The sequence below is a fragment of the Oncorhynchus mykiss genome, chromosome 5, assembly GCF_057628025.1.
Source record: "Oncorhynchus mykiss isolate SJ-2025 chromosome 5, ASM5762802v1, whole genome shotgun sequence".
Taxonomy (NCBI): domain Eukaryota; kingdom Metazoa; phylum Chordata; class Actinopteri; order Salmoniformes; family Salmonidae; genus Oncorhynchus; species Oncorhynchus mykiss.
In genome coordinates, this window is record NC_143026.1 from 13,179,269 (window position 1) to 13,192,970 (window position 13,702).

The 13,702-nt window shown below is 46.6% G+C and overlaps 1 protein-coding gene across 9 annotated transcripts in view; it reads left to right on the forward strand.

Annotated features, from left to right (window-relative positions):
* Positions 1–13,702, forward strand: part of dennd1a (DENN domain containing 1A) — a 171,130-nt gene that overhangs the window by 60,458 nt on the left and 96,970 nt on the right. For all 9 annotated transcript variants that reach the window (XM_090233752.1, XM_090233753.1, XM_036976815.2 and 6 more), the window contains exons 4-5: positions 6,399–6,448; positions 11,170–11,289. In XM_090233752.1, coding sequence (XP_090089878.1) covers positions 6,399–6,448; positions 11,170–11,289 — 170 coding nt within the window. The remainder of the gene's footprint in view (positions 1–6,398; positions 6,449–11,169; positions 11,290–13,702) is intronic.

Below are 13,702 nucleotides of genomic sequence, written 5' to 3' on the forward strand. Positions count from 1 at the left end.
ACAGGGTAAAGCCCCTGGAGTTGGGAATGGTATTGACAGGGTAAAGCCCCTGGAGTTGGGAATGGTATTGACAGGGTAAAGCCCCTGGAGTTGGGAATGGTATTGACAGGGTAAAGCCCCTGGAGTTGGGAATGGTATTGGCAGGGTAAAGCCCCTGGTGTTGGGAATGGTATTGACAGGGCAAAGCCCCTGGAGTTGGGAATGGTATTGACAGGGTAAAGCCCCTGGAGTTGGGAATGGTATTGACAGGGTAAAGCCCCTGGAGTTGGGAATGGTATTGACAGGGTACAGTCCCTGGTGTTGGGAATGGTATTGACAGGGTAAAGCCCCTGGAGTTGGGAATGGTATTGACAGGGTAAAGCCCCTGGAGTTGGGAATGGTATTGACAGGGTAAAGCCCCTGGAGTTGGGAATGGTATTGACAGGGTAAAGCCCCTGGAGTTTTCAGATTCCTGTATTGTGTTTCTGTTGGGAGTCTTGTATAAGCTAGGCTTGGGGAAATGAAAGGGATTCAGAAGAGCCTAAATCAATTGAAATGAAGATGAGAATAGAACATGATGAATTTGTCGTTAGATAGTCTTGAGGTCACAGAATTTGTGCACAATGTTAAAGAAATGTAATTATAATTCAATTCCAGATTTGAAAGAATGATCTTAATATTTAGCCTACCACCACTTAGGCTAATAGCCTATCTTGCCTTGCTATCCTGAAAGGCCCTGAGTGAATGGTTCATAATTCTGTGATTGTTTACAGCCTAGGCTGTAGGATTGCCAACGCCAACCTTCTAGGTTTGACCTGAACCATAATCTCCCAGAATTCAGCATTTTGAGAGATTTTTCTAATGATGGTAGGTGGAATTATACATGAAATCTTTGAGAATTTTCAGAATCTGGCAACCCTATGATTTGTATTTCCTGAGGGGTGTGTGGGTTCAGGCGCTTAAAAAAAAAAATGGTATTGAAAATAATACCTTCTGTATTTCGAAAAATACGGTATAAACGGTATATCGCCCAAACCTAGTTTAGAGGGGTGTGTGGGTTCAGTCTTATATTTCCTGAGGGGTGTGTGGGTTCAGTCTCATATTTCCTGAGGGGTGTGTGGGTTCAGTCTCATATTTCCTGAGGGATGTGTGGGTTCAGTCTCATATTTCCTGAGGGGTGTGTGGGTTCAGTCTCATATTTCCTGAGGGGTGTGTGGGTTCAGTCTCATATTTCCTGAGGGATGTGTGGGTTCAGTCTCATATTTCCTCAGGTGTGTGTGTGTTCAGTCTCATATTTCCTCAGGTGTGTGTGTGTTCAGTCTTGGGTGACTCAGGCCATGACTCAGGCCCTGACTGGAACTGTTTGTTGCTAAATGGAACCGGCCAGCTTCATAAGCCCACGTTAGTCATCGGAGTGAGTCAGTAACCATCAGACTAGCTTTGCCCTTTCAGACCGCAGGTCAGCGTTTCTTGTCACAAGTCTTGTTTTGGAGGCAGCTCTGCAGTGGTCACTAGCTGGCACAGTCACAATGTCATGAAATCTGATTTTTAAATCTAACATTAACTCTAACATTTAGCCACACTGCTAACCCTAATGCCTAACCCTAACCTTAAATTAAGACCAATTTTTACAATTTAGCCAATTTTGACTTTGCAGCAGGCCTATCTAAGAGGAAAACTCTTAGTTCTGCCTCCAGGACAAGACTCATGACAATAAACGTCAACCTGCTTTCAGAGCAGGGAATCCAAAGCCAAGGGAAAACACTTGATTCAAAACCTTATAAACTGTCACAAAGCTGTCTCCTCAGCTAGCCTGTAGACTATTTGCGGTTTGTGTCAAGTCGTTTGGCCTAATCTTTTGAGAGGGATCGTGACAGTTTATGGCTTGGCTAATACTAGTAGAGAGGTCTAGTGAATAAGAGTTGGAGGTCAGTTTTACAGTTATTATTTAACTTCCTCCGTTTCATAACAGATGTGTGTGTGTGTTTAATGCATGTGTGTGAATGTGCATGCTACATGTGTGCTGTTGTCATGGTGACATAGTTACATCAGTGCCTGTGCCTCCCTCCCTCCCTCTCTTGAATTATTATAATTTTTTCTACTTTTTACCCCTTTTTTCTCCCCAATTTGGTGATATCCAATTGGTAGTTACAGTCTTGTCTCAACGCTGCAACTCCCCTACGGACTCGGGAGAGGCGAAGGTCGAGAGCTGTGTGTCCTCTGAAACAAAACCCTGCCAAGCTGCACTGCATCTTGACACACTGCTCGCTTAACCCGGTAGCCAGCCGTACCAATGTGAACTCCAGTCTTTTTTATTGTATCACACCTCGCTCCTCTCACCTTTCACTTGTTTTTCACCACACCTGAACCACCACCTGCCCACCGTGTCCCATGGTGGCCCCAAAGCATCATGGGAGCCAAGGCCTCACCCACCAGGTGCCACCGACTCACCCTCATCTGCTGCCATGGCGACCAGTGAGCTGAGTCAGTAATTGGTTGTCCACCCGGGGGTGGAGGTCTTGGGGGACTACAGGCTTGAAGCTCTCTGCTGCCTGGCACTCTTGTTTGTCCCTCCATCTGGTTCCACCAGGGCCTCAACACGGCTGTGGTAGCCCACCAGGGAGCAGTGCTAATTTCGTCAACAATAACTATGACGAATAATACTCATCAACAACCTATTTTTCCATGCTAAAACTATGACGATAACAAGACGACATGCCCTGGGAAAAAACTATCTTACAAATTACTTTATATTTTAGTCGACGAAAAAGTGACGAGGTGAGAATTTCACATGAGACTATGGACAGTTAATTTCACGTGAACATTTTTATCCATGTTGTCCAATCAGAAGCATGCATGCAGAATATTCCATGCAATCCTCTCATTGGCAGAATGGACATCTTGCAGTTGCACGGTCTGGTTGAGCTTTTCTGGGCAGCTCTCCCACACAGCTCCCAGGAGGTCACTTCAGTCACTCGTCAATCTTTTGTACTGATGCGAAGGCAGGACACTGGACCTCTAAATAACCTCAACTAGAAACAATGTTTACTCTCTCTCTTACTTTCATGTAGGCTGTTTATTTTTGATCACATCAGAAACTCTATTTTCCAGTGTGAACTGTTATTCATTCATCTGTTGCTGCTCTTGCTCCGCACTTTTTTCCTATGAGAAATGTTGACTATTATGAGTACAGTAATACTTCAGGCATTTTTGTAAAGCTCAAATTATCCTGTTTTCAAGGAAACCTCTGTTATTTACCCCCTTGAGGGTTATGATGGGGAGAAAATCTGAGCTGTAAATAGTTTAATCTGTAGCTAATGCTTTATAGCCTATATGCTTATTTACGGCTGGCATTGGTTACAATGCCGCAATGTTGCCAGCTAAGGTATACCAGGCGGTAGTAGGTCTAGTTGGACAAGGCTATCTGAATGTGCACATGATGGAAGTTAGAGGTAGCCTAAATATTCATTATTTAATAGAAAAAATGCACTCAGTATTATGTGACTAAAATGACTGACTAAATCTAGACAACAATTCTCCAGAGTTTTAGTTGACTGAATAACTAAAACTAAAGAAGGATTAAATGGCTAAAATGTAACTAAGTCTAAAAGACATGTTAAAACTAAGACGTAAACTAAACCTAAAATAGCTGCCAAAATGAGCACTGTCAGAGAGCACCCTGGCTGGGTATGACTCTCTCCTCTGTCTACCAAAAACCCAGGCCCCAGCCTGCTCTGTTGTTGTCCGGCCTAGTTGCTAGTCTGAGCTCTCCTGGGCCCCTGTGTTACTCATTCTCTCTCTTTCTCTCCAGTTTCTTGCTTTCTTCCCATCTCTTCCTCTCTCTCTCTCTCCCTGCACATCTCTCTCTCTCCCTGCACAGCTCTCTCTCTCCCTGCACCTCTCTCTCTCTCCCTGCACCTCTCTCTCTCTCTCCCTGCACCCCTCTCTCTCTCTCCCTGCACCTCTCTCTCTCTCCCTGCACCTCTCTCTCTCTCTCTCTCCCTGCACCTCTCTCTCTCCCTGCACCTCTCTCTCTCTCCCTGCACCTCTCTCTCTCTCCCTGCACATCTCTCTCTCCCTGCACCTCTCTCTCTCCCTGCACCTCTCTCTCTCTCCCTGCACCTCTCTCTCTCTCTCCCTGCACCTCTCTCTCTCTCTCCCTGCACCCCTCTCTCTCTCTCCCTGCACCTCTCTCTCTCTCCCTGCACCTCTCTCTCTCTCTCTCTCCCTGCACCTCTCTCTCTCCCTGCACCTCTCTCTCTCTCCCTGCACATCTCTCTCTCCCTGCACATCTCTCTCTCCCTGCACCTCTCTCTCTCCCTGCACCTCTCTCTCTCTCCCTGCACCTCTCTCTCTCTCTCCCTGCACCTCTCTCTCTCTCTCTCTCCCTGCACCTCTCTCTCTCTCTCTCCCTGCACCTCTCTCTCTCTCTCCCTGCACCTCTCTCTCTCTCTCCCTGCACCTCTCTCTCTCTCTCTCCCTGCACCTCACTCTCTCTCTCCCTGCACCTCTCTCTCTCTCCCTGCACCTCTCTCTCTCTCTCTCTCTCCCTGCACCTCTCTCTCTCTCGTTGTACCCCTCCACCTTTCTTTTTCCCTCTTTTTTTCCCTCACTTCTTGCTCTATCACATAGCTCTCTCTCACTCCACCACTATTTCTCTCTCTCTTTTTCCTTTTTTTGCTCTGTACGTTCGCTATTCCTTCTTTCTCTTCCTCTCACATCTCTCTCCCTCCCCCTCTGTCTGTCTTTGTTAGTTACCCCTTAGTCCCAGGGCCCTAATCCAGGGGTCCCCGACTCCCCGTGTTGGAGGGACACAGCTGAGAGAGAGAGAGGTGGCCAGGCAAAGCCCCTGCCTGCCAGCCTTCTATCCCCTCTCCCCCTCACCTCTTGCCCCATGCTGATCTGTGATTCCCCTGGCCTCCCTAGTATCCCCCACCCACCCCCCTCTACCCGTTTCCCGCTGGTCCCCTTGGATCCTGCCGCTCGCTCCCCTTTCACTGTTGCCCATATGTTGGGGCAGCCCCCCCCCTCCCCCCAGGGCCCTGTTAACACTGCTCAGACACACACACACACCCCTCCCTACCCTACCCACCTCCTCAACCAAACTCCCACCACACCACCGCCGGTTTCATTTGTTGCCATTGTGTTCTTTTCTTTTTCCCACTCTTCCATTTTTTTAAAATCCTCGCTGGTACAATTGTCTTTGATTGACCCGCTCCCCCTGTCAATGTCTCTCTCTCCTCTACTTCCTCTATCTCTCCTTCTCTCTGTCTTCTACTTCCTCCATCTCTCCTTCTCTCTGTCCTCTACTTCCTCCATCTCTCCTTCTCTCTGTCCTCTACTTCCTCCATCTCTCCTTCTCTCTGTCCTCTACTTCCTCCATCTCTCCTTCTCTCTGTCCTCTACTTCCTCCATCTCTCCTTCTCTCTGTCCTCTACTTCCTCCATCTCTCCTTCTCTCTGTCCTCTACTTCCTCCATCTCTCCTTCTCTCTGTCCTCTACTTCCTCTATCTCTCCTTCTCTCTGTCCTCTGCTTCCTCTATCTCTCCTTCTCTCTGTCCTCTGCTTCCTCCATCTCTCCTTCTCTCTGTCCTCTACTTCCTCCATCTCTCCTTCTCTCTGTCCTCTACTTCCTCCATCTCTCCTTCTCTCTGTCCTCTGCTTCCTCCATCTCTCCTTCTCTCTGTCCTCTACTTCCTCCATCTCTCCTTCTCTCTGTCCTCTACTTCCTCCATCTCTCCTTCTCTCTGTCCTCTACTTCCTCCATCTCTCCTTCTCTCTGTCCTCTGCTTCCTCTATCTCCCCTTCTCTCTGTCCTCTGCTTCCTCTATCTCTCCTTCTCTCTGTCCTCTGCTTCCTCTATCTCTCCTTCTCTCTGTCCTCTACTTCCTCTATCTCTCCTTCTCTCTGTCCTCTACTTCCTCTATCTCTCCTTCTCTCTGTCCTCTGCTTCCTCTATCTCTCCTTCTCTCTGTCCTCTGCTTCCTCTATCTCTCCTTCTCTCTGTCCTCTACTTCCTCTATCTCTCCTTCTCTCTGTCCTCTACTTCCTCTATCTCTCCTTCTCTCTGTCCTCTACTTCCTCTATCTCTCCTTCTCTCTGTCCTCTACTTCCTCTATCTCTCCTTCTCTCTGTCCTCTGCTTCCTCTATCTCTCCTTCTCTCTGTCCTCTACTTCCTCTATCTCTCCTTCTCTCCCTCCTTTCTTTGTCCCCCTTTACACCTTAATATATATTTTCCTTCACCTCCTTCTCTGCCCTCTGCCCTCATCTGTCTCTGATTTCTCCAGGCCATGCACTGTTATATGGTGTGGCGCAGTTAATACTTAGATTTATAGGCTCCTTTAGATGTATAAATGTTCTCTCTCTCTCTCTCTCTCTCTCTCTTCTCTCTCTGTTCTCTCTCTCTCTCCCCCAACAGGAAACTCTTCAGACAGTCCCCAAGTTCTGCTTTCCCTTCAGTGTGGACAGGTACGTTTGTTATAACACACACACACACACACACTCCCTCCCCTCTCATCGTTTGTAATGCCGCACAGCCGGCAGCCGTGTTCTCCGGAAGCTTTTTGGAGAGTTTAAGGTCCTAGACCCCCATAACACACACACACACACACCACCCCTCTAGGGAAGTAATGTGTCTCTTCAGAGTGTGATTTACCAAACCCAGCTGGTGGCTAGGCCCGAGCTCTCTCCTGTCCCCCACTTGGTTGAGAGGGAGCTACTTTTAACTATGTTATTATGGCCTATCAAATACTGTCTCAGTAAACTAATACTAAATGATACTATATTTAGTTTGTACCTCAGACTGACAACACATACAATATGAGACTTAAAGGTACACTATGCAGAAATCGCTCCACCATTTCCTGGTTGCTAAAATTCTAATAGTTTGCCTCATTTCTGTTTTATGTGCCGAAATATCAAGTATAGTGTAGAGAATCATTGTACCATCTGAACCGCTGTGAAATATATTTTGAATAACCACAAAATATTGTATTTTCAAAGATGCAAAAACAAAACTCAAGACCGGGAAGCATAGAAAAGCGCACATAGAACTTATCTACCACTTCTTAGACTTGCTTTCAATAAGAATGACATCTATAACTAGTTGAATTTGGTTGGGTCACCCAAAAAGTTACATATTGCAGCATTAACTCCACAGCTACACACTAGCTTGCCCTATTCCTTAGCTTGACAGTTATCACACCTACAACAAGAGAGGTGGTTTGGTTACTTGGAAACTGAATGTTCTCACCTCTTACACAGTTTCCACACAATATGCTACAACCTGCATCATTAGAGAGAGAACACTACTCTGGTGCTAGTGTAGTCCCTGAGTGCTATCGCCATCTACAGGAGAGATGAGGAATCACACGCATGGTGACTGCAGTCACCCCAGTCAATATCAACAGGAGTGACAAATACAGTGGAGGAGAAGGCAGGGAGGCAGCGAGTGGGAGGAAAACTGTGTGTTTGTGTGTGTGAAGCTGTTTGACATTTCCTCCCGCGTCCGTCTCTTTCTCTTGACACTGGCTCTACTTGCTCATGTTGAGAAATCCATGGGTCAGAAGTAGCTTCACTATCACGTCCACACAAACACACACACACACACACACGCACACGCACACACAGCCCATTATTCCGACCTCTTGTCACACGAGAGAGAGGCTGCCCGCTAGGCTTCTATAGTTAGCCATGTGACATGCTGACTCAGGGCATTCTTGTCACCCCAGCTACTGGCCATGCCACACACCCACCCACACATCCATCCACACACCCACCCACACATCCACACACCCACCCACACATCCATATAGCCACCCACACATCCATCCACACAGCCACCCACACATCCATCCACACACCCACCCACACACCCACCCACACACCCACCCACATATCCACATAGCCACCCACACAGCCACCCACACATCCACACACCCACCCACATATCCACACAGCCACCCACACGTCCACACAGCCACCCACCCATCCACACACCCACCCATCCACACAGCCATCCACACACCCACCCACACAGCCACCCACACATCCACACACCCACCCACATATCCACATATCCACCCACACATCTACACAGCCACCTACCCATCCACACACCCACATATCCACACAGCCACCCACACATCCACACATCCACCCACATATCCACCCACACATCCACACACCCACCCACTCATCCACACAGCCACCCACCCATCAACACACCCACATATCCACACAGCCACCCACACAACCACACACCCACATATCCACCCACCCACCCATCCACACACCCACCCACACATCTACACAGCCACCCACACATCCACACACCCACCCACATATCCACCCACACATCCACACAGCCACCCACCCATTAACACACCCACATATCCACACAGCCACCCACACATCCACACACCCACATATCCACCCACCCATCCACACACCCACCCACTCATCCACACAGCCACCCACACATCCACACACCCACCCACATATCCACCCACACATCCACACAGCCACCTACCCACCCACACACCCACATATCCACATAGCCACACACCCACACAGCCACCCACACATCCACACACCCACATATCCACCTACCCACCCACACATCCATACACCCACCCACACATCCACACAGCCACCCACACATCCACACACCCACCCACATATCCACAAATCCACCCACACATCCACACAGCCACCCACCCATCCACACACCCACATATCCACACAGCCACCCACACATCCACACACCCACATATCCACCTACCCATCCACACCGCCACACATCCACACAGCCACCCACCCACACAGCCATTCACACACCCACCCACACATCCACACAGCCACCCACACATCCACACAGCCACCCACCCATCCACACACCCACCCACATATCCCACAGCCACCCACACAGCCATCCACACACCCACCCACATATCCACACAGCCACACACACATCCACACAGCCACCCACACATCCACACACCCACCCACACATCCACACAGCCACCCACACATCCACACACCCACCCACATATCCACACAGCCACCCACGCATCCACACACCCACATATCCACACAGCCAGCCACACAGCCACCCACACATCCACACACCCACATATCCACCCACCCATCCACACACCCACCCACACATCCACACAGCCACCCACACATCCACACACCCACATATCCACATATCCATCCACACAGCCACACACCCATCCACGCACCCACATATCCACACAGCCACCCACACATCCACACACCCACATATCCACCCACACAGCCACACATCCACACAGCCATTCACTACTATAGGGTGGAGCACACAGTCAAGCTTACCGTATGCTTCCCAGTGGAAAGCAGTTTGCGCATATACAGTGGCTCACAAAATTATTGACACCCTTGATAAAGATGTGTAATAATGAATGTATGAAGTAAATAATTTAAATACTGAGCTATATGTATGCAAAAAAACATTTGGGAAATGTAATTATTTTATACTAATACAATTGCTCAGAGAAATAGGTTTTGTAATGCGTTTTTTTCTCAAAAAGTTAGGGGGCAAAATTTTTGACACCCCTAAAGATACTTAATAAATAAAGTAGTCAAAAGTGTAGTATTTGGTCCCATATTCCTAGCACACAATGACTACATCAAATCAAGCTTGTGACTACAAACTTGGATGCGTTTGGAGGTTGTTTTGGTTGTGTTTCAGATTATTTTGTGCCCAATAGGTGATCAGGATAATCCTGAATGAATCGTGAATAATGATGAGTGAGAAAGTTACAGAGGGTCAAAGATCATACCCCCAGGACATGCTAACCCTCACCATTACCAATAACAGAGGAGGTTAGCATGTCTTGGGGGTATGATCTTTGACCCTCCTTCTCACTCATCATCATTCACAATGCATTCAGGATTATCCATAATCGTGGTAGAATCCACATTAATATAGAAGAGTGTTTACAATGAAAGTGACTCCAAAATGACATAATACATTATTTGTCATTCATTTCTATTGGGCACAAAATAATGTTAAACACAACCGAAACGAACTGCAAATGCATCCATAAGCTTGATGTAGTTATTGCGTGCTAGAAATTTGGGACCAAATACAACTTGAGAGTCTTTATGGTTGTCAATCATTTTGACACCTCTACATTTCGAGATGTTTTATTTTTTTGGTAAAACAAAATCTCTTTCTCTGAGCAGTTGTATTAGTATAAAATAATATAATTTCCCAATTTTTTGAGCATATAATATATCTTAGTATTTTAATAATTTACTTTATACAGTCATTATTGCTTATATTTATTAAGGGTGTCAATAATTTCGGACCCAACTGTATTACGACAACATTTTGTAACGTCATTGTGTTCGGCAGGGTTTGTTTTGGCTGTTAGAGCACACATATTTTTGGTAGCCGAAATCGACGCCCTTCGTCAGTGATTGGTCGGTCAACATTAGGGCTTCTTCAATTAAGTGTGGCAAATGGTCTGAATACTTATGTAAATAAGGTATTTCTGTTTTACATTTTTTATAAATGAGTTAAAATGTCTAAAAACCTCTTTTCGCTTTGTCATTATGGGGTATTGTGTGTAGATTGATGAGGGAAAAAATCTTAAATCTATTTTAGAGTAAGGCTGTAACGTAATAAAATGTGAAAAAAGTAAAGGGGTCTGAATACTTTCCGAGTGCACTCTGTTGGTGCGTACGACGTCTCAAGGAAGACCAACAGTAATATTGCCACTTCTCTCTAGTTATTCAACCTCATTTTTAAGGGAGTATGCAAGGCACAGACATTCACTTCACCTTGCCGAGTTCTGCTAGGAGCAATCCTAACCTACTATGCGGACGCCTTCAGCCAGCAACCCTCCTAAATGGACTGTAGGTACTCTACCTACGATGCTAATACTGATAATGATGATAACACTAGCAATAATAACGTCACCTTTAAACAGAAAGCACTTTAAAGGGCACGACTTTGTGTAAAACGAGAAGCCATGTATGAAAATGCCTCTCTTTCTCTCCTCCTGCTCAAATTCCTTCTCTCTCTCTACCTCCCCTTCTTTCTAGGCCAGATTACTGTTGAAAAGGACTTTTGATGTAAAAACTGCTTTATGGATAAATTTGATTGATTGGTTGCTTCCCATCCTCTCTGTGCGATGCAGTCTGTCGGTGAGCCAAGTGGGCCAGAACTTCACCTTTGTTCTGACTGACATCGAGAGCAAGCAGCGCTTTGGCTTCTGCCGCCTCTCCTCGGGGGCCCACAGCTGCTACTGCATCCTCAGGTGAAACCCCTTTGTGTGTGTGTCTGTGTGTGTTTGAGAGAGAGAGTTTCCTATATCGGCGTACCACAAGGTACAGTGTCGGCACCATTGAACTTAGATTTTTACATTTGAATCATTTAGCAAACTCTCTTATCCAGCAACTTACAGGAGCAATTAATAGAACAGAGAATTGTGTGTTTTTGGGGGGGGCATGTTGTTTTTAAGTCAGTTGTGACTATTCTATAGTTGGATATTCTGCATCATCATATCAGAGAAAAAGCAAAGGGAGAGAGACTTGGCAAAAGTGGAGCTACAGGACAGGTTTGTACAGAGCAGAACAGGTTATGACAGAACAGGACAGATTAGGACAGGGCAGGTTAGGATGGGACATGTTAAGACCGAACAGGACAGAACATGTTAGAACAAGACAAATTAGGACAGGACAGGTTAGGACTGGTTAGGACAGGACAGGTAGGAATGGACAGAACAGGACCGGTTCGGACAGGACAGGACAGGACAAGCATTACAGAGGGTCCTATGGACTCTTAAATCTTAGTCGTGAATGTACCTTCACCAGTGGCTTTTCACATTCTCTGTGGGCAGAAGTCAGGCCGTGTTCTCTGTTCATACACACACACTCACTCACTCTCTATCTCAAACATTCTCTCAAACACATACTGAATGCAAGATCACCCTACTTTCTACCAAGTCATCCACTGTTGACCACCAATGGGCTCCCGAGTGGCGCAGTGGTCTAAGGCACTGCATCTTAGTGCTAGAGGTGTCACTACAGACACCCTGGTTAGAATCCAGGCTGTATCACAACCAGACGTGATTGGGAGTCCCATAGGGCAGCACACAATTGGCCCAGCGTTGGCCGGTGTAGGCCGTCATTGTAAATAAGAATTTGTTCTTAACTGACTTGCCTAGTTAAGTAAATAGCGCATGATTCGCAGACGGCCATTTGGCCTGTGTCTTGGTGGGGGGTGGTGAGTCTAGAGGGAAGTGATCCTGGGTCTTGGTGGGGGGTGGTGAGTCTAGAGGGAAGTGATCCTGGGTCTTGGTGGGGGGTGGTGAGCCTTGAGGGATGAAACAACACTTCGAGACCTGAGGATGTGGCCTGATTGTTAGTGTGTTTGCACATACTCCTGTGTATGCTAGTTTTATCGGTGTGTATGTTTTAGTTATTATTATAATTTTTTGGGGGGGCTCATCCACCACCCCCCCTCTTCGGAGGACAAAAATAAACGTTGTTTTTACGTCTTTTTCTTTTGTTATTACATGTCCATTCTACACACATTTTACAGTAGTTATATAGCAACATAAAGTCATTTGATACATTTCATATACAGTCGTGGCCTAAAGTTTGGAGAATGACACAAATATTAATTTCCACAAAGTTTGCTTCTTCAGTGTCTTTAGATATTTTTGTCAGATGTTACTATGGAATACTGAAGTATAATTACAAGCATTTCATAAGTGTCAAAGAGTTTTATAGACAATTACATGAAGTTGATGCAAAGAGACAATATTTGCAGTGTTGACCCTTCTTTTTCAAGACCTCTGCAATCCGCCCTGGCATGCTGTCAATTAACTTCTGGGCCACATCCTGACTGATGGCAGCCCATTCTTGCATAATCAATGCTTGGGGTTTGTCAGAATTTGTTTGTCCACCCACGTCTTGAGGATTGACCACAAGTTCTCAATGGGATTAAGGTCTGGGGAGTTTCCTGGCCATGGACTCAAAATATTGATGTTTTGTTCCTCGAGCCACTTAGTTATCACTTTTGCCTTATGGCAAGGTGCGCCATCATGCTGGAAAAGGCATTGTTCGTCACCAAACTGTTCCTGGATGGTTGGGAGAAGTTGCTCTCGGAGGATGTGTTGGTACCATTCTTTATTCATGACTGTGTTCTTAGGCAAAATTGTGAGTGAGCCTACTCCCTTGGCTGAGAATGTTCTCAGGATGCTTTACTGTTGGCATGACACAGGACTGATGGTAGCCCTCACATTGTCTTCTCCGGACAAGCTTTTTCGAATGCCCCAAACAATCGGAAAGGGGATTCATCAGAGAAAATTACTTTATCCCAGTCCTCAGCAGTCCAATCCCTGTACCTTTTGCAGAATATCAGTCTGTCCCTGATGTTTTTCCTGGAGAGAAGTGGCTTCTTTGCTGTCCTTGACACCAGGTCATCCTCCAAAAGTCTTCTTCTCACTGTGCGTGCAGATGCACTCACATCTGCCTGCTGCCATTCCTGAGCAAGCTCTGTACTGGTGGTGCCCCGATCCCGCAGCTGAATCAACTTTAGGAGACGGTTCTTGGCGCTTGCTGTGCTTTCTTGCTGGGCCTTCTTCACAACAATTGAACTGCTCTCCTTGAAGGTCTTGATGATCCGATAAAGGGTTGATTTAGGTGCAGTCTTACTGGCAACAA